The sequence below is a fragment of the Engraulis encrasicolus genome, chromosome 17 (genome assembly GCF_034702125.1).
Source record: "Engraulis encrasicolus isolate BLACKSEA-1 chromosome 17, IST_EnEncr_1.0, whole genome shotgun sequence".
Lineage (NCBI taxonomy): Eukaryota > Metazoa > Chordata > Actinopteri > Clupeiformes > Engraulidae > Engraulis > Engraulis encrasicolus.
The window spans coordinates 10,379,258-10,400,957 of NC_085873.1; the positions used below are offsets into that span (position 1 = coordinate 10,379,258).

At 42.6% G+C, this 21,700-nt stretch overlaps 2 protein-coding genes across 2 annotated transcripts in view; both read left to right on the plus strand.

Annotated features, from left to right (window-relative positions):
- The window catches only part of LOC134467619 (uncharacterized), a 36,048-nt gene extending 25,369 nt beyond the window's left edge, over positions 1 to 10,679 (plus strand). Inside the window, exons 9-12 of the mRNA XM_063221459.1 lie at positions 2,367 to 2,540; positions 3,740 to 3,957; positions 6,718 to 6,932; positions 9,780 to 10,679. Coding sequence (XP_063077529.1) covers positions 2,367 to 2,540; positions 3,740 to 3,957; positions 6,718 to 6,932; positions 9,780 to 9,782 — 610 coding nt within the window. The 3' untranslated portion in view covers positions 9,783 to 10,679. The remainder of the gene's footprint in view (positions 1 to 2,366; positions 2,541 to 3,739; positions 3,958 to 6,717; positions 6,933 to 9,779) is intronic.
- Positions 10,680 to 12,410: 1,731 nt separating this feature from the next.
- Positions 12,411 to 20,718, plus strand: LOC134467620 (dual specificity protein phosphatase 3-like). Its single transcript, XM_063221461.1, has 5 exons — positions 12,411 to 12,537; positions 13,032 to 13,168; positions 16,966 to 17,183; positions 17,873 to 18,082; positions 20,645 to 20,718. The coding sequence occupies exons 2-5, from the start codon at positions 13,035 to 13,037 to the stop codon at positions 20,716 to 20,718; spliced, it is 636 nt and encodes a 211-aa protein (XP_063077531.1). The 5' UTR covers positions 12,411 to 12,537; positions 13,032 to 13,034.
- Positions 20,719 to 21,700: the final 982 nt, after the last annotated feature.

A 21,700-nucleotide genomic window follows, 5' to 3' on the forward strand; every position in this document is an offset into this window, starting at 1 on the left:
ATGAATGAAATCAATAAGTGAACTTGAATATGATGAGTGCAGTCCACCCTCGGCTGTGGATTAAGTTCTCTTGAGCAAGCATGTAACCCCGCATTACAGCTGGGATGAGAGACACTTGAAATATTTGTGTGGTTCAGAGTCCAGCTCCGGAAACGTGCCAAAAATTGAGTCATGGAGTATAGGAGAGATACTTTGCTGACCCCGAAGAAAATTGAAGGTGTTTTTTTTACACAATTCCTGTCAAATTGAAAAGGAAATATTATCAAACCATACAACCTGTGTGGAGGTAAAATGATAAAGAAATGAATCAAAGCTGTATAAATGCTTGTCTGTATATTGCAAATTAGGTATTTACTTATAAGCTCATCAAGAATTATATGAACTATCCTGAAGCATGCAATTGTAATGAACAAGATAAGTATCAAAAGGCTTATTGCACAGAATGACACCTAATTGGTGGCTTATTGCATTGCAATTTCATTTTGTTATAGGCCTACAATTACAACTAGGTTGGGCTACAATAGATATAATTACATACTAGGCCTACTTCATGATATTCAATTGCATTTCATTCCACTCTTTCATGACGGATTCCTCCATAAAATGTTCACTTCTAAGTTGCGTTGAATAGGCTTTCTCAGTAAGTGAAACATTTAGCTGCGATAAGCATTATTTTGTGACAATGCTCTTAGATTTTGCAACGGTTAACATAATTGCCATGCATAATGTAGTGATCTTACCCGCTGAATAGCATGCAGTGCATTCAGTGAAAAGAGCGCGCTCGCCTCAGAGAATGGGCGATAGCTGTGAAAATGATGGCTGCCTCGTGCATTGGAGAGTCTCCCCAAATATGCCTCATTGTACCGGCTGGCTGCAATGAATAAGGAACTGTAACAAGATATTGTGAACAGTCTATTAAGCCCTCCCCTGTTAAGAGACTCTTAAGAGATTAGAACGATAGCTTTGGCTCACTAAAGTGCTTTCAGAAGCATTGCCGCTCAGCTCCCACACAAAAGAATCACTTAAGCCTACTGATATAATATTAGAGAGGGAGCCGTGAGTTGGTTGAATTTATCTTCAACTTACCAGCAGTGGTTTAAAGCTGTATGGACTATGTCTGTGCAACAGTATTTTTTATGTTTTAATATGGTAATAAAACATTCTAGCATGCATGCATGCATTTATGATGTATGGTATATATTTCTTAATGAACATTGTATTTTGTACAATTGTTAGTTCAAGGTGAATTATATTTTTTAGGGCCCAATTCAAAACAGCATAGCTCACAACAGCATAAATAATAATACTTTTACAAAATAAATCACACTAATCCACATACAGTGCACATGCCGTATGTTTAACTATAACAAAATGTGTTTCTGTTTAGGCATTTGCACTCTGCCTTTGATCATTGTCTCCGATCAGTATCCTTTCTATTGGTTTGGTAAAGCTCTATGCGCTATATGTATAAACACATGTAGCCTATTTTTTTTTTTAAAAAAACATTATCAAACATTTCAAACATGCTTCATCAATAAACACACCAAACCACGCCATTATACCATTGCAATTATTCAGGGTCACATCAGAATGGTCTGTATTTTAAGATGCCACAGATGAAATACAATGAATTGCATCTCCAGGACACTTACATTACATTATTTACATTACATAGCATAACATTACACTTAGCAGCTGACGTTTTTATCCAAAGCGACTTACAGTTATTTTTCTCAGGGTATTGGTTACAGTCCCTGGAGCAATGCATGGTTAGGTGCCTTGCTCAAGGGCACTTCAACCATGGATGGTAGTTTATGGAGAGGTTAGGTGGGATTTGAACCTACTACCTTCAGATTGCAAGATCACCTCCCTAACCATTAGGCCAAAGACTATCCATTACACGGCTGCCCATTACCATTGACGACAGTTAGTGTATTTATTTCCTTATACCTACTATTTCTTGTTTGTGCTTCTCTAATATGTGGTAGTCAGGGAAGCTGACAAGAGGGGACAAAGGGGTCAGCTGTCCCGGGCCTAGGGAGATGGGGGGCCCATAATTGGGTCCTCATTACATGTAATGTATTGGATGAAGGGCCCTTTGAGGTGTTTTTGTCCTGGGCCCAGCCAAAGCTGTCAGCGGCCCTGGTGGTAGTGACCCAGTGTAATTCATTTCTATACACAGTAAATCTTGCAGTGTTAATTAAACACTTAGAGCCAATTTCACATCTCCTGGAGTGTATTTGGTCCCAAAATACTCTCCAAGTTTTGAATTAAAGCCTAATAGCCGTTCACTTGGTGAAATCTGTTATAACTATGTCATCATCAAACACACAGATCCTATATACTCTGTCTGTTTTGTACGTTAGGCTTGTTGGCACGGAGACGGTGGCAGCGATGCCCAAGAGTAATGTTGGCCGCGGTGGAGAGGGGAATGGCTATGAAACGCCATCGTCCTCCGAGCTGCAACGCCTCATGTGGTTGAAGAAGGGCACCAGTGCCCACCTGGACGAGGTCGTGCCCCGGATATACATCGGAGACATGTGAGCCATTACAGCAAACAGGACATGACGCTACAGTTCCTAACCTTTTTTGGCATGGGACCCCATTTTGACATCCCAAGTTTTTGGGACACATTTATTCACAACAAAAATTAAAACGTGACTGAGCTGCATAAGTTGTAGGGTATTAAACCTATAGATATTTATGACAGTCTGAGATTGTGAATGGTGTTTTAGAGAGAATATTGAATAGTTATGTTATATGAATTAGTAATATTTATCAGTATTCTTTTTCACACACTTTCGGATATTTCAGGCGACCCCATTTGAATTCTAGGTGACCCCAAATGGAGTCCCGACCCCCAGTGTTGAAAAACACAGCGCTACATTCAACATGAGATTACAGTACATTACAGTAAACATGACATTACCGGTACATGGTAACACTACTTGACGCTGGTTTCATACGCATAAGATGACATTGTCATAACAGTGTCATGACAATTTCGTACACGTGTCATAAACATTGTCAATGTCATAAACCTTTTATTAGGCTACTCTTGACATTCGGTTATGGTAAAGACAGCCCACACTAGGATACGCCCTGAAGAAGGCCATAAGGGCCGAAACGCGCAGGCATTGTAGCCAAATAAAAAAGTTAAAAAAAATGCAACCTTGAGTGCCTCAGCATCTGTCTTCCTGGACCAAGTTTGAGAGCCCCTACACTGATGAGCACCAAGGAAAAAAGGTGAAGACCCAGAAGCACTCCAATTACCTGCTTGTGTTTGATACAGCCCACACTATGTCAACTTTGAATGACCATAAAACGTTCATGACGTTGATGTCCACGACTGCTTCATGACACTGTTTTACACTACAGTACACTACTATACTATATTATACTATACTATACTATACTATGTAAATGGACTGCATTTATGTAGCGCCTTTCCACTCCTTCGAGCACTCAAAGCGCTTTAGATTGCCTCACATTCATCCATTCACACTCACATTCACACACCGGTGGCCGTGGCTGCCACGCAGGGTACCACCTTACCACCAGGAGCACTAGGGATTAAGTATCTTGCTCAAGGACACAACGATGGAGTCAGGTCGAGCGGGGCTCGAACCTGCAACCTTTGGGTTGCCGAATGGCTCCTCTACCACCTGAGCTACCACCGCCCCACTATGTATTATACTATACATCACCTTTAAGCCTTTTCCGTCTCTTACCTCTCCAGGTATGCGGCCAAGGACAAGAGGCTTCTTCAAGGTCACAACATCTCCCACGTCCTGAACGCGGCACACGGCAAGTACAATGTCAACACGGGAGCTAGCTACTACCGGGACACCAAGATCATCTACCACGGGGTCGAGGCCTTCGACTGTCCCTCCTTCGACCTCAGCCCCTTCTTCTATTCCGCCGCCAAGTTCATCAAGAGCGCCATGGACATTTCAGGTCAGTGTCAAGGTTGTGACCTCTAAAATGACCCCTCTTTGTTACAATTACAGTACCCCTCTTTTATTTACTAATCCATTAGCTGTTGTTTGACCTCATCAGGCCTGTCTCTACTCCGCCACCAAGTTCATCTAGAGCAGCATGGATACCCCTATTTTTTTAACTTACCTAACCAACAGAGGTCCATATCTTTCGTTTCTTTCACCTAATAAACTTCCAGCAAAGAAGACCAGTGTGTGGTGATTAATTCGCCTTTTCCTCAGGTTCATATCTTTGTCAGCTGACGTGTGCTTTGGCTGTGTCAGACCACATATTCTTCAAATGTTGGTCATAGAGAAGCATAGAGATATAGATTTACATCAGTGGTTCAAAAGTATTTTTTAAATCCTGTGTATAGTCTAGCCACAAACCATTGAAGCTCAGCAACTTTTCTCCCCATCCAGATCACATCATTGTCTCTGTAGTCACTGGGTGGGCTTTACACAATCACAACAGGACCGAAAGGACATACTGTGGTGGGTAAACAAGGCCATTGCTATGATTGGCCATCTAGTGCTACCAGGCCTGGACTGGGGGGAGGAATAGGGCCCGGGCAATTTTGGCTTACAGTTTTTTTCGATTGCTTACACACATTTTTCGGAATCAGTTCTCGAATTCTCAAAACTCTACACACAAATCTCCAAACCTCACACACAACGGGCAAAACTCCTCACTACCTCTGAAAAATGCACGTCTTGTCTCAAAACAATGTACTCTCTTCTAAAAAGGTCATTTTGTTCTCAAATGACACACACAAGCAGTAATTTTAATACACTCTTATGTGAACCATTGAACACTAATATGCACAAGGTAAAACTCTATAGGCCTACTCAACTTGAAACACAGTAGAAACGTATTTTCTTCAGTGTTCTACTTACTAAAGAGGGTATTTTTTCTGTAGTAAAATACTGAAATATTGTTTTTAGACTTGGAGTACACAGATATATTTCAGTATATATATTACAGTATATATTTTACATATTTTTCTGACATTTGCACTAATTTGTTGTAAAATATTGGGTAACCATATGAAAGTGATGTCTTGTATAACATACCTTTGAGTTCAAAAACGAAACAAATGTGTTTTCTCCTTGCATCCACTCATTTTTCATCAATATGACATGCAATGTGTGTCCTTATGGGGTGATGATTTCAGATTGTAAACCGGTATGAAGAGAGTGTGCCCATGTGATGAGGAAGTGAACTTAGTATGGCAGTTGAGTTTAGTATTCTTTTTCTTCATGAAAATTGTGTGTAATCCAGAGAATTGTGTGTAGTGGTTTGAAAAGAGTGTGTTTTAAAACTGAAATGTGAGTGTAAAGAAGGAATTGTGTTATGTGTTCAGTGACATTGGTTAGGGGAGTTGGGAAATGGGTGAGATGTTCCGAGAATTGTGTGTGAAGTACCAGAAATTGTGTGTAAGCAATCGAGAAAAACTGTAAAGGGCCCCCTCATGATTAGTGGCGCAGAAATGAGACTCACCGGTGGGCCCTGCACCCACAAGGGTGCTAGGCCCACTGGGAAATGCCCGCTATGCCAGATGGCCAGACCAGCCCTAAGTGCTACCTAATTGTAAGTGGAGAGGCAATTTGAAAGACAAAACCTTCATACCTCACTTTGGTTTGCCCAGGGCTCCATCCACTGTGACCATCTTAAGAAGACCTTTGTGGTCAAAACATTATTCTACCATGGAATACAGCACACACAAAAAAAAAACGTTCAAGTGTTCGGACCCTGGACAGACCACTCAATCTGATGTGGGTTGGCTTGTTAGGTTATGAATAAAGTGATTATTTTTTAAAGAACTGTGGTAATGCTTTTTAAAACAGACTAAACAACCACACTGTGTATGAAAGAAGAAGAGGTTACTGTCCTTTCTCTATGGGTGAACTACTCTCAGCTATCACCCCTGGCTAGCGATTAGAGTTGAAATGTTACCATAAGGCGGATGATTATTCAGTACAAACAAAGAAAAGTATAGCCATTGCCCCTCATTTCCCAACATATAAACCTACCCAGTCTCACACCCATGGTGTCAATTACCGTTTGGTCAAAAGTCTGTGAGACTGTGTAGCTGCCCATAAACAGGTAAAGTGTTTCTGCAATGTAAGAGTTACAAAAACACCTACCACAATTCATTTGCATAAACAGGTAAGGTATGTAGTGTGAGTATGTATAGGCCTAGTACTGCAAACAAATGAACAAATACAGCAAAACCTCTTGTCTTTGTCTACTTGCAGGTACGGTGTTTGTGCACTGCATAATGCTACAACACATTACAGTAGACACTTTTATCCAAAGCGCCTTACCTTATTTTTCAAAGTAGAAGGTAATGGTTAGTCCCTGGAGCAATGTGGGGTTAAAGTACACTTCAGCGATGGACTGAGGTAGGGAGATGAATGGTGGGATTTGAACCTGCAACCCTCTGATCTTAAGCCCATCTCCTGAACCATTAGGGCACGGCTGCCCAAATAAAGTCCTATTTTATCCAGTATAACCTCTCCCCTTTGTCTGTCATTGTCTGTCTGTTTGTTTAACAGGTGAGGTGTTTGTGCACCGCATGTCTACTTAACATATTTTTTCATATTGCTGTTTTTTATCCAGTATAACCCCTCCCCTTTGTTTATCTTTCTGTTTAACAGGTAAGCTGTTTATGCATTGCATATTGCTGTATTTTATCCAGTATGACCCCTCACCTTTGTTTATCATTCTGCTTCACAGGTAAGGTGTTAGTGCACTGCGCCATGGGCCTGAGTCGCTCCTCCACGCTGGTGCTGGCCTACCTGATGATCCATGAGAACAAGACTCTCCCCGACGCCATCAGAGAAGTGGCACAAAACCGCAACATCTGCCCCAACCAAGGATTCCTGGAGCAACTACGCCAACTAGACAAGGAGCTGTACACGCAGAGGAAACTGGGGAGCATGGCTAGTTATTAAAGCGGAATTCACCTTTAAAACAATATTGTGCCCTATCTCTGTATTAGACCACATTATAACAGGGGATTATGTAGCCACTCGATATAATATCTTTATATTAAATATAAAAGCTATTTATTGTTTTAGTAATGGTGATTTCAAGCGTCATCAAATCACCGGAAGAAAAAATAACGACTACAATGCCATTAGAACGTTGCTGGGTGATATGATTGGACGCGTCATCAAATCACCTCGGCATGACAGGCGGCATGGAACAGAACAGCAGGCAGGCAGATAACACATTTCGAGGATGGAGATATTTAGGCCTACATTTTCCGGATAATAAGCCTACTTCAAGTAGGCCTATAGGTTACAGCACAGTGGTAAAAGCCTGGTGCATTCAATCCAACTGCTTAAAAAAAGTTTTGTCCGCATTGTTAATATGCGCTCATTGTCATTACAAATCACCTGAAGGCTATCGGAGCGCAACCGTCCACGATATCATGCCTGCCAGGTGTAGCCTATTAGGCCTGCAAGTTGTAATAACACATGGTAGGCATTGCCTACACGTTTTTTTGTTTTTGTTTTGCGTTGTTATTAATTTTAATATGCTAATATATTTTTTTAAAAGCTTGCTGAATTATTTGAGGTCCGGTCCGGATCACGGTGCAGCGGCACGGACACTCCGAGTCCTAATGGGCTAAACAATAGGAGCTCGACAGTGAAGTTGTCTTTAATTGAATCAGGCTTTATTTTAATTAAATAATAGGCCCCTAAAGTTATTTGATGGATTGCTGAAGGAGGCTGCGACTATTTCTATCCTCAAACGTGGCGTCCTCCTTGCCCTGCTGGCGATGTGCATGCTCCTCTTACGCAGGTTGCAAACAAGGTAGCCATAAATGCATGCGCTGGCTATCATTACTGCACTTGGACTTGATTGCATTTAAACAACACGAGTAAGAACAAGGCACACTCAGGCAGGCTACTGAAATCTACTGTCAATTCATTGTAGATTTCAGCTCACTCCCCAGGCAGTCAGGGCCGCCTATTTTGCATAAATTATAAACACAGACTTCCTCTCGAGGGACAGTTGAGACATGAACGGACAAATCAAATTAAACACTTGACCAAAGTAACCGACGATAGCCTACATCTTCAAAATGCAGGTCTAACCCAACGCCTCCCTCAAACTGGCGAGATGGAGACGGTGGGGTGTCCCGATGTGCTATTTAGGCCTATGTGGGTTTGTAAGCTATGTTTCACGCAAGTAGGCCTAATTTCTCATCTTCTAAAAACAGAAAGCATAACCTGAACAGCTGAATGCCCAGAATTGCGTGCGCACGGTGCAACTTACCGAGGGGCGATTTTCCTTCATGTTGCACTTGCATTAGAGTCAACGAATGGGATGAAGACCATTTTTAAAAGGCAGCCTGCACATTTGTTTTATTTAGGCCTATAAATTATCATTTCCCTCTGGCTTGTAGGCCTATTTGTTAGGGACCAACAGCAGAGGTCCGGATGAAACGGCTTTTGGTCAAACACCAGCACGAGAGAGAGAGGGCGAGAAAGCGTGCGCTCTTTGATAAAGTTGGGAGACAAGTCCGCCTCGCCTTTGGATTTGATGGGATTAAACCGATAGATAGAACATGAACAGAGATAGACAGGCTACTTCCTTCTTGAATGAGTATTAGGCCTACATTTATTTATTTTTTCAAAAATAGGCTAAATGTAAGGTTAGGCTAGCCTTCTCATTTTCCGTTTCAGCACTAATCTGAGGACAGCGACAGTTGCGACACGAGCTGCACTTCTCAACAGTTTGTTTTTCCATTCGCTTTTTATTCGCTGTTAGTAGCTATAGTTTGCGCAATGAGACCCAGTGAGGAAAATGCATGATTGTTGTGTTTTTCAACAGTCTACATTAACAACATCAATCTGTCTCGGATATCAGCCTACATTTGTCCTAAAACCAGCCACGACTGCTGGCAGCGAGCACTGAGCAGCCAGAACGCAAGATTCCTTCGAATTCGGTGACGCGTTAACCTGGCAACGATTACTTAGTTTCCCGCAGTGCATTCTGGTTAACTGAGTACGTTAAAATAGCTTTGGCAATCGCGGTTCAGCACATAAATGTATTAAATTCAACTAAATAATGCAAATTACTTTATTTTTCTCATGTAAAATGCAAAATGAGGATAAATTACATGTGATAACAGCACACATTGCCCAGAGGTGAATTCCACTTTAAGTATGGAATAGCGGACGACGAGGTGTCCCGATATCAAGGGAAATAATGGACGAGGCGGAGCGTTCTAAACAGCCCGACGGCGCAGCCGAAGGGCTGTTCGCTTCGCCAAGTCCATTTCCCTTGATATCGGGACGCCTCGAAGGCCGCTATTCCGCTTATCACCCGGTTACCAGCATTCAAGTATTAATTTATTAGTATGTTGATCTAAGGCTTCGTGAGAAAGTGGATTCACCACTGCGCTTGGTACGTTGCTATGGGCACCACTTCCTAATCTAGTGAGACGCGCCTCTATCGGAGGCATGTAAGGACGCGCGCAGAATGTTGGTGACTTGACAACCAAATGCAATAGAATTGACGACTGGGTTTTTGACTTGACAACCAGATGCGATAGAATTAGTAACGGGGTCTTGACTAGACAACCAGATGCGATAGAACTAACGACGCGGTCTTGACTAGACAACCAGATGCGATAGAACTAGTAACGGCACTTCACCAGAAAGTTAGAAAAGAAGCAACTTGGACGCCCGCACGCCCGCATGACATCATAGGTGTCCTGCTACCGGGGAATAAAGGACACCTGCTCAGCCAATCAGAAGACGTTGCGTCTGCTCACTGGGTGATAAATCCTTTTTTAAGACATGGCCCCTGTTATAAACAGGGTATTACCAGAATGGCAATGACCAAGTTGTGATGTAGTACTAAAGGCCAGATTCAATGTTGTGTAGTACCACGGTAGTTAAGTACGTACTGTATTTTCAACGACTACTACAGCGTTCCACTGGTGGAACAGCGTGCATTATAGGGCTACATCCTTTTTTTTAAAGCAGAGCATCTGAACTACCCAGAGTGAAAGAACTCTGCAGAACGGATGGCTTGATGGCATGGATATGACATACTGGGCATGACAGTTCATGCAGCAGGAAAAGCCACTTGCTCTACACATATAGGAGAGACTAGGATGCCGCATGATGGCCTATGATGAAATACAGATATCGGGCCCTTAAAAATCATTCTTGTTCATAAAGTATTTTTGTTGATGTTTACAGTTGACTGTTGGGCGCAGAGTTTGTGGGGCCCTGTGAAATTGCCTACAGTAAGTTTGCTTATGACAGACGCAGCCCTGCGATAGTTGCTTGATGATTGTAGAGAAGAACACATTGGTAGGATGCATTTATGCATTTAGTAAACAGTAGTAAATATTTAGTCATTATTTTTTCCTTTAACTGGACAAGAAGCTGGACAAGATGCCAGAAGACTTTGGGGAGCAGCATGCACAGTAGTCACGGATATACATGACATGCCCTGACTGGATATTCGGGGTGTAAATAGTAATCGATTCGCATCGATGCATCAACCGAGCCGATGATTTGATGCATCGATGTGTCCACAAAGAGAATAGTTGAATCGTTTCTTTGTTACTTTTGTTTTTATTAAACTAATTTTGTGAGGCGTTGTATTTTGCTTGTGTAGTAATAATAACACTGACTGTAATAATACAATTCTTTCTCAAATAAAACGCATGGACATGTTACAGCCTTCGTTTATTATTTTAAAATTTCATACATAGCCTAGCCTGGAAGATGAAAATGGGAACCACTGAATTGAATTGAATGGAATTGAATCGTGGGGCATTCTTGAGTATTGAAAATAATCGAATCGCTGGCTCAAGAAATTAATATTGAATCTAAATGATCACCATGAAGGCAGTGGTGCCAATTTTGTGACTTTGTCACCAGATTTAGCGACTTTTTGACGTCCCTGGGGACTAAAAACCTCATCTAGCGACTTTTTGGTGCATCTGGCGACTTTTTAAAATTCGCATTTACAATGACAAAATCATTGTTTTTCTGCATCGCCATCAGAAGCAGTTCCCAGGGTTAAGCAGGGCTGCATATAAGCTCTGTTCTCCAAACAGTAGCTAGCACTGCCCATTTGTACAGTGAAGGAAGGCATGTGGGCCCGTTACCTAGGGATCAGCGTGTCGTGTGTGACGCTGTGACGTGATACGTAACATCATGACTTCATCTAGCGACTTCCAGAGCCATAGAGGAGGAGAGTTGCGCAAATGGAGGACCAGGAAATAAATTGCAGCCCCGCCTTTCAACGAGATCGAGGTCGTGCCTAAAGCGGCTGCCTCTCCATAGACTCAACATAGAACCACCACATAAAAGCCAAAAATATAGGACTAATGAACTATACTGTGGGGTAATCTCCACAAATATGTAAACTATCAACTGTCTCTATAATGATAATCACAACAGTTTTACCATCTGTGATGTTTATCTGAAGTTATTACTACGAACAGCAAGTCTTGTCAAATTCCCTGCATTGCATTGCATTGCATTTGCTGTGTGCTACACCCACTTCTAGGAACTAACATTCGCAATGCTGAGCAGTTCTGAGACGCCAAATAGCTAATTTTGCTAATGCTAAAGTGGGCCCTAGCACACAGTGGAGATTGCCCGTTTCTATATGGCTCTGGCAACTTCTAGCGATTTTTCAACGAGCTAATAGCGACTTTTGGTGATTTTTTTTTTATAGCACTGCATGAAGGCTCTTATGTACACCCCTGCTGGACATGTTTTGAGAATGTACTGTGAAGGCTTTATTTTACTTGAGTGCATTTATAAAAATCTTTTTGGCAGTTTTTGGACATTGGTGAGTGTACAGATGTCACAGTATTTTCAAAATGTAAAAAATATCCAGCTCATGCACTGCATCAGAGACTCTGTTCACACGTATATGATATATTTAAGTGGAGTTTTCTAACATGTACCTGTCAAAATGGTGATTTTTTTTTATCCACATGTGGTCTAAAATATATGTATGCAAACGAATAGAGAAAAAAAACATTATTTAAAAAAAATATCTGCATACTTCAACCAAGGCCTGAATGAAGAGTATGCACAAGTCTCTTTTTGTTTATATCATACAAGTGTAAGTGTTCCATTCTCTGAGCTAATGGAAATGCTGGCGCTCATTTCATTTAGTAAAGAAGTGTGCCAGAGGTCACCTTCAAGACAAAAACAGATCTGCAGTGGGTGTCTTCTTCTTCTTCAGAGACAGAGAGAGAGAGAGAGAGAGAGAGAGAGAGAGAGATACCTAGCAGAGGATCGAGTTGGCAGTTGTGCTCTTCTGCAGGCTTGCATAGTCTGTGTGTGTGTGTGTTAGAGCGACAGATTGGAAACCCCTCCTGTGGCACGCAGGTTTATAATTAGCTTCCTGCCAAAAAGGCAAATGGCGTCCAGAAATAAAAGTGTGCTGTGAAAGCAGCACCAACTTAACGTCTGCAAGAAAAAAGCAGACAGACATTTGGCTTATAATAGGAGGAGGTTCAGTATAGTAGGAGGACAAGAAGGAGGAATAACTCTACCTGAGGTACGTTTTCACTGTGGGATTTGCAGCTATTTTTTCCTCTCTCGCCGACAATAACAATTAGCAAAAATGATCATTAACACCAAGTTAACCTTTTACGCAGCTAGCATCACACGGCACTGATTCACATTAGAGTTGTGAGCCAACAGTAGCTGTCAAAACAGACCACGAAGCAGCCAAACCGAGCCCTGTTGCTGTGTGCGTGTGTGTGTGTGTGTGTGTGTGTGTGTGTGTGTGTGTGTGTGTGTGTGTGTGTGTGTGTGTGTGTGTGTGTGTGCAGTGTGTGTGTGTGTGTGTGTGTGTGTGTGTGTGTGTGTGTGTGTGTGTGTGTGTGTGAGAGAGAGAGAGACTGAGTTTGCACGTAGGTGTGTGAGAAAACTGAGTATGCCCAAAATAAACTACACAGACTGTACCAGGGGAAAGAAGCAAAAAGACGGACATTTCTCTGGCAGGTACTGCTGTGTATTCCTTTTTCTGACTAATGGCTTTTTTTGAAGAGAATGAGCAAGGGAGACGAGTCGAGGCCGAGCTTCACATCCCCGACCACCTCAGAGCTGCTGGGCCTTCTTCTGAAGAACCGACGGCCAACTGGCCCCTTCAACGAAGTTTGGCCAAGCATATACATCGGGGACGCGTACGTACTCTGTTTCCATAGACTTTGACACATTAGTGAGTGAACATGGGCAATCTAACCTGGCCCACTGGCCAATGCTTGATGCACGTGATGTTGCCTGTTTGGCGCCATTCGCAGGTGACCCTAAACACTGCGAGTGGACGGACAGACAGACGGACAGACAGACAAACAGACAGACAGACAGACAGACAGGGTCATTGCAATACCTCACCCAAACCCATCTGTGGGACCAGGTAATTAATCAATTGGTACGTTTACATGAGGCATTTAAATCCGATTTAACTCACTTTAAATCTCATTAAAACTTAATTCCACTTTAAAAACATCATGTAAACACTTACCGAACAGGATTTAAGTTTATTCCGATTTAAACTTAAGTCCGATTAAAGTGGGTGGTTTATTCCTCTTTTAAATCCGATTAAACACGTTCCTCTGTCATGTAACCTTTTAATCAGAATTACAATAAATCCGGTCGTTCCACGCATGCTCGTTGACCACACGATGGCGCCAAGAGCCCGTGCTCTTTGTCAGTGAGAAAAAGATGGCGGCACTTCCTGTTGATTTTCACATGAAAGTTTTGCTTAATTTAAAGTCCCTAAGCGACTATAAATGTTGTGGCTTCCATATATTGATGTAAAAGTGCCCCACGAAGTAATTAAGCACAACAAAGTTACTCCACATCACCCTTTCACCAGTTCGTTTTTCTAAGCTAGGAGGGTGCTAACTAGCATTTGAAAGAACCAGACCCAAAGGGGATTTTACCAGCCTTGAGTCCACTGAGGGAATTCATTTTCGGGCTGAAGATAAGCTTGTGTCCCAGTAGTTCCCCGGAGGTTTGGCGACCACGCCCCCACGCCTTATTTGGCTCACTCAGCACGTGCGTCCTCAGTCCAATCGCAATGCTTTATTTTCCCCAGACGTTTAATCGCATTTAAGTGAAATTGCCATGTATACACGTCGCAAAATAACTCTTAATCCGATCTACTTAAATCCGATCTATTAGATCCGATTCAAAAACATCATGTACACGTAGCAAATTTTAAGTTTTAACACAGATTTGGACCCATATTTTTACATTGGGAATGTATACATGCATATATGTAGATATTGACATTTTCTTAGTGTGTAAATCTTACATAGACCTATTGTATGACACTGATGCTTGGACAAATATATGCAATATGATACAATATCCCATTATTCTCAGTTTTCACTGAAATTCATTTTGCATCCCTGAACAAGACTCATTTAAAGAAGGAAAAGACAAACATGTAACATCACAGGACTATTGCAAAATAGTTCCATGCCAAATTCCTGTTGAAGAAATGTTTTTTTGTCCCGATAGAACACATAAAGAGAAAAAGAGAATAACTGAAAACATACCAGTTCGTAGTGGTGATATATCGTGATATATATCGTTATGGTGATATAAAGTAATCCATATAGTGCCGTCCATGTGTTTTTTTTTATCGCCCAGGCCCAGCACTAGCATTACGGTATTGTACTGTATTACTGACCCCTGTTTAGTAGTAGTACCAAAGAGTCTTTAATTCTGCATTGAAAGTGTCTCTGGTAGTACTAGTAGTAGCCTACTGTGGATTTCAATGTACTATTACAGTATTCCACTGGTGGAACAGTGTGCATTATGAGGCTACAGTCAGTTCAGTCTTGGGAATGGCTTCAAGGCAATAAGTGAGTCCATGAGACGAAGAACCATACAAGTCCAAAAAAAATGTGAATGTCCAGAATTGTAAATACCTGGTAACATTTGATTTTTAACATTGACTTTAAAAAATCTTATATTATTATAATTAAGAAGCTTTTGATTTCTGACTTCAAGAAAAATCTAAATAAAAAATGTAATGTTCAAGCAGCAAATTAAAAAAGCACAGACCTATGTTCAAAATGTGAAAATGTGGACTTGTATGGTTCTTCATCTCAGGGCTTCAAGTATTGACAAATGTTTATTGGGATGAAAGAAGGTATTTACGTAGTGGTGCCAAATGAGCAGATGTTCATTGGCCCTGCCAGTCCCACTGATAATGACATGACAATAATCAACACACCTGGGGACTCTAAACACACACAGACAGGTGCGTGACTGACCAGTCGAGCCAAGACCACTCATACTAACTCCAATTACCACATGAAGGCCAGCAATCTGTGTGAGAAGCTGGCACTTACCCACGATAACCAATGTCTCCACGGGTTTGGGGTTTGGCATGATGGTGAGGTCAGATTTGGATATGGTTGAGTGGGGAATTGATAACTATCCATAATGGCATGATAATCTGTTAGTGGATTTTTTTCCAATCTTGCAGCACCATTTTTAACTTCCCATCTTCAATAGTACAATAATGTTTCTAAAATTACATAACATTGCATTTGGCAGACACTACTTAAGAAAAGCGACTTAGAATCGAGGACATGATTATAGTCAACACCACTAGTAGATGCAAAGCACACAGGAAATATAGGCTACAGAACAACAAGTACAGATGTTAAGTAGGGTTATTTTAAGTACATTAGTACAGGGTTAAGTATAGAACACACACATACAGTAGTTGAGTCTTCTCATCCGTGAGTGAAAGGGCCCACCGGCAGTCCCATTTACACAACAAGGCTACACAGGGCATAGCACCAAATTCTGGGCCCAATGGACAACCTATTTACATGATGTTAATATGCTTAAAAAAATAAAATAAAAAAAAACCCTAACAACAACTCCCTGTTGGTGACCCAGTCTTCTCTTTGCCCTCTTATTTTGTCACCATTGGCTTTAAAAGCCCTTGTGGCTCCTTGAAGGTCCTTAGACGTTTTTTGGGCCCACAGCACCGACCTTTTGCATCCTACTCCACATCTATGAACTATTCAACCAGGCAATGCGTATTTGGTAACAGGACAATGGATAATCGATGCCGCCATGTTGTTGGTTTTAAAGCACTGCTAGCCACCGTCTTTCCAACCATTTAAATAATGTTTCCAAACCCCTTTCATCAGCAGTTCATAGACTTGTAATAGAGTGTAACAGGGCACTTCAACCGTGTGTGTAGGCCTAATGCAGTGTATAAAACAGGCCATGATAAATAAAAACAATATGCTCATGGTTAAAGCTGGAGGCCTTTGAGAGGTATACAAGAGTATGGAGTGGCGTCCTCCAGAATTAAATAACAGGGATAAGTGCCTCCCCCACTGAAGATTATGGCGTTATGGTTAAAACATACATATTATCTTTTCAGAGTGGAGGTGTCAATACCCGGCCGGATCAGAATTTAAAACGCAGAGCAAACAGATAATACAACAGACATCCCACCTCTCTGGATGTTTATTTTGTTTCATTTCATTGTATTTTCTATCCATTTCGTCAGCCACATGGCCCAGCATAAATCTGGAGCTTGGGTATCATAGTCTCTTCCCACACCGTACCGTACATCGTGTGTGTTATTATCTAGGAGCACCGCAAGATATGGTATGGCACAGATACTATAAGAATCCAGGGAGACCACACGCATTACTTCGGATGCCAGAGAAACCTTCATGTATATTGGTCTCTTCTTATTCAATAAAAATGACAGAGATTCTGACACCACACGACAGATCTCATTCGTCCTTGGAATTCATCGCGGGCTAGTGGTTCTCGACTTTTTTGAACAAACGCCCCTTGACCTCCTCATATGCATCCCAACGCCCCTTTGACCTCATCATAAGCCTGAGGACCCCGCCCCCACCCTTCTTCAACAACTTTCTTGATTTTTTTTTTATTTCTTTCAATTTTCTGTTTGTTCTACTGTTCTCAGACATACGGCTCAAGACAAACCATTGCTGCTGGACCTGGGGATCACGCACATTCTGAACGCAGCTGATGGGCCATCCCACATCGACACGGGAGCCGCGTTTTACTCCGACACGGACATCCAGTACCATGGGGTGGAGGCTCCCGACAGTAAAGACTTTGACCTCAGCCCATACTTCCACCCCACTGCAGACTTCATACACCAGGGCCTCTCACAAGGCGGTAGGTGTGATGAACTAATCTACAACAAAACAAAACATATTTATTATTAATTTAATATTATATTAATTATTACTTACTGCAGATGGGCCGGTCAATGGGCCTATTCACTCTTTGCTGAAAGCACTGAAATACATCATAACAACGTTGCTATGGCAAGGAGTCTTAGGTAGCTGATTAGGTAGTAGCCTATTAAGACTTGGTCATTACCAATTTCGTGACAGTAAGGTTATTACAGAGGCTCTGCATTAAGGGGTTAAACAAAAAAAACAAAATAAACTCAATTCGGATTGACATTTACAATGACATTGACAAAGGAATGGTCATAAACAGTCATCTCTCTAAGTTATCATAATGCACATAACAACCTCTCACATGGATATAAACAGAGGTGCGATGAATGATGAATGAATTGTCATGATGTTGATACCAGAGAGAGTAGAGAGAGAGAGGTTCCATTGGCCCATTGTTTCCTGGTTCTATTAGGCAGACCTAGGCAGACCTAAGGACTGTTCTATTCAATGCTAGGAGCATTACCCCCTTTAGGCAGACCGGAACCTGGTCATGTTAGGTGCCCATAGCAACCTATTACATTGGCATATCTCTATACTTAAAGAATCTCTGTTGATACGGCCTGGGCCTTGTTACTCTCTGCTCTGCCCCATTTATTTGTAAAAAACCTTTCTCGACAGGTAAGGTGTTTGTGCACTGCGCTAGAGGCATCAGTCGCTCTGCTGCTCTGGTGCTGGCCTACCTGATGCTCTACGAGAGGCTGCCATTGGCTGAGGCGGTGGTGGCAGTACGCAAGCACAGGAACATCCTGCCCAATGCTGGCTTCCTCAGTCAGCTGTGTAGTCTGGACCAGACTCTTGCGGCAGAGAGGAGCACACAGAGCCAAGGGCGTAGGCAGATATAATAAAACAGGTGGGTCCAGAAAAAATCGGATGGGCCCAACCCGAAAGCGTGTAGGTAGATATTATAATATTGTGCTCAAAAATGATACTTTGAAATTGAAATCATAGAAATCACAGAAGATGACAAAATGGTTAATTATCGCTCAGTGCTATGCCATTAATTATAGTTCAATGAGGCAACAGTTGACTGTCAAGTGTGAATGGGGTGGGCTTGGATGTCAAGTGGGCGGGCCCAGGCCCACCCAGGCCCACCCCTGGCTACGCCTATGCACAGAGCTGATGAAGAACTCCTTCTTTCCTCTTGTTTCCTGTACTAGGCTGTCACACTGACGACACTGTAAATTGTAAATTGTATGTTTAAGAATGACGATTCTCAGCCATGTGACTGGAGGCTAAGGGCCACAGGACAGGGGGAAATAATTGCACACAATGTGTCCATGGGCTACTTCAAGAGTCAGCAGGTGCACACACATAGGAACATCACTGAGTAACTTCTCACGTAACTTCACTGAGTAACTGGTCTAACAATGAATATAGGGCGACGCACCTGATTCTGGGCTGGTTCGTGGATCAAATTCGGGGGTTTTTTCTTTTGAGTTTTTTTCCCCAGAAACAACATCTAGCCACCTTTATTAGCTACAATGGAATAACTGGTGTAACCGCGATGTAATATCACCAGCTGGTGTTGTACTTACACTATACATATTTAGTTCCAGTTTTACTTTGGCCACATCTGTGCTCCACCTACTGTACAGCCAAAGGGCCACTGACATGCCACTGGTTCCCAACACGGACAGGTGGGTTGGGGGGACGAATAGCAAGTGCACTCATTGTGACTGTGGCCTACCATGCCCAAACAGTGCTTACCAGCGTGACATGATTTCATGAACATCTCCAATTGATGATGCAATACTTGTCCATGTGACTGTGTGATTTATTTATAGTCTTTGTAAGAACTCCAAGCGTCCTTCCCTCTTTGCTATGCTGCTTACTAACATGTAACACCTCGCTAGCCTTTCGCGCTTCACAAACCCAGTCCGTTGTGTATATAACAGCTGTATCAGGTATAGTATATTCAGGTGTATTTAACAGCTGAAACATCCTTCTTCAGCCTGGCACATCCCTCACATTAAATGGATCATAAACAATAAATAAATCATAATAACAATAATATTCACATGCATGGCGCATTTGATTTGACAAACAACATCTCCTCATCCGTGTCGAGCTTTCCTGTTTGTTTACTGAGCTAGCGCCGCGGAGAGCCGAACAGAGCAACGGAGCAGCAGTATTAAACTGATCCATTATCTCCTCATTAATGAGAGTCTCTGACTGCCGACAGGTTGGCAACACACACACATGCACACACATGCACACACACAATCTCTCTCCCTCGTACACGCTCTCTCACTCTCTCTCTCTCATTCACATACACATGCACACACACGTTGCACAACACACACACACACACGGACGCACACGCGCACACACACACACACTCTCTTGCACACACACATGCACGCACAGTCACACACACACTATCGCTCTCTAAAACACACACACACACTCTCTCATTCACACGCTCTCTTGCACTCGTCAAGAGATCACACTGAGTTTATAATGGAAATGTTAATTTATGTTTTTAAAAAAACCCGCCTGTCTGCCTCTTTCCTATTTCCCAGAGTAATTTGTTTTATTATTCAGAATTAAAAAAAAGAAATCAATTGCAGCGGCGGTGTGATGGCGCACTGAACGGGCGTGTGTGTGTGCGTGTGTGTGTGTATGCGTGTGTACGAGTGTGCTTGTCTGTCTGTGTGCGTGCCTGACTCTCTGTGTATAATACGGAATCAGGTCATCCTTTGAAAAACAGGAGATGAAATGACTAGATGAAGCCGTCTCTCTCATGCCTTTGCTTTGCATGGCAACGCGGCAGCCAGGGAAGCCGACAGGGGAGCGACAAAGGAGTCAGTTGTCCCGGGCCCAGGGAGAGGGGAGGCCCAGGATTGAGTACATTGGGTGGCCGGGGGCCCTTTCAGATGACTTTGTCCTGGGCCGGCCAAAGCCGTCAGCGGCCCTATCGGCAGCTGAGTGCCGCACGGCGCGGCGCGGCGCGTCTCCCTCTCCTCAGCCTCTCATGCCTCAGACATGAAGAAGCTGCTATGATAATAAAGGGAATCGCATATCACAGGTTTAATGATTACTCCTCCGCCCGCCTGAATGACGGCTGACGGATGAAAGACATGTAGAGGAGGAGGAGGGGGGGGGCGTGGGGAGGGAGGGAGGGAGAGAGAGAGGGAGGGAGAGAGAGGGAGAGCAAGAGAGGGAGCGATGGAAGATATGAAGAGAGGGGGAATGAGGAGGGAGGAAAGGAAGAAAGAGACAGGGGGTGTAGAAAGGGAAGAGAGGAAGAGATGGCAGAAATGATGGTTTCGATCCCGTATCTGCCAATGGAAGTGGTGCTGCATGTTCATTCTAAGTCTCTCTCTTTTCTTTTTGCCTGCATTTTGCAGCTCTCTTTTCTCTTTGCTCTCTTTTCTTTTTCCCTCTCAGAAGCAGATAATCATTGTGGCATTTGCACTTCTATGGAGCGCATAAGAGGAACTTTAAAAGCTCAGCAACTGTAGTACCAGCTTGATCAAATGGGATTATGATTTCACACGTTTTCAGGCAAATTGGTACCTCTCTGTGCCTTACACAATAGGGTTGCTCCTTTCTCCCACTTTCTCAATGGCACAGAAGACTTAAAAGCGAGCGATTTTGAATTTTGAAAGGGAATTAAGAGATAAAAGATACACTTTTCTTTTTCTTCTCTGCTCCTTGGCAGGATATGAAACGAGATGAATCTTATTTCTCTTTTTCAGCCCTCTTGAAGAAGACAAACAAAAGATGGAAGTTGATCTGTTTTTTTTGGTGAAGACCTACTGCACCAGCACCATTACACACTTGTGTATAGCCACCATCACACCATCAGCTAACTCTTATGACTTGTGTACAGTAGTGTTAATTTAACACCTAAAGAGTTGAGTAGAACAGTTGAATATAACATCGGGAACGAGCAAGTCTCACAGAGACAATTAGGCCAGTTGCCCAGGAGGAAGGCCCCCCAAAATTGGGTCCTCACTACATTGTCCATTTAACACTTAGAGAGTTGAATATAACACAGATAGTGTTGAATTTGTGTTGAAATTACACTGTAAAATGTACTGTGTATACAGAGTATCAGCCAGGTCTTGTCAGTGTCTGATTTCAGTTTTTAGCAAGGGCTGTACTGAGTGCTTTCTTGAGAGCATCAAACTGTAAAAGAAATCCTGACAGGAGGACAAATGTAAAACACAGAGCCAGGACTCCGAGTCAAAAGGCAGCACTGCGGTTCAATGAAAAACAGCCTTTGCGGTGCGTTGAGAGGGGAAAAAATGCAGAGAATACTCCAGCTAGCATATATATTTTGTTAACCATACAAGTTCCACAGAGATCAAGGTTGAAAGGAATACCATCTCCACAAACACAGAAATACAGGGGGTTGTGCGGGAGAGAGACAGAGACAGAAAGAGAGAGAGAGAGAGAGAGAGACAGAGACAGAAAGAGAGAGAGACGGAGAGAGAGAGA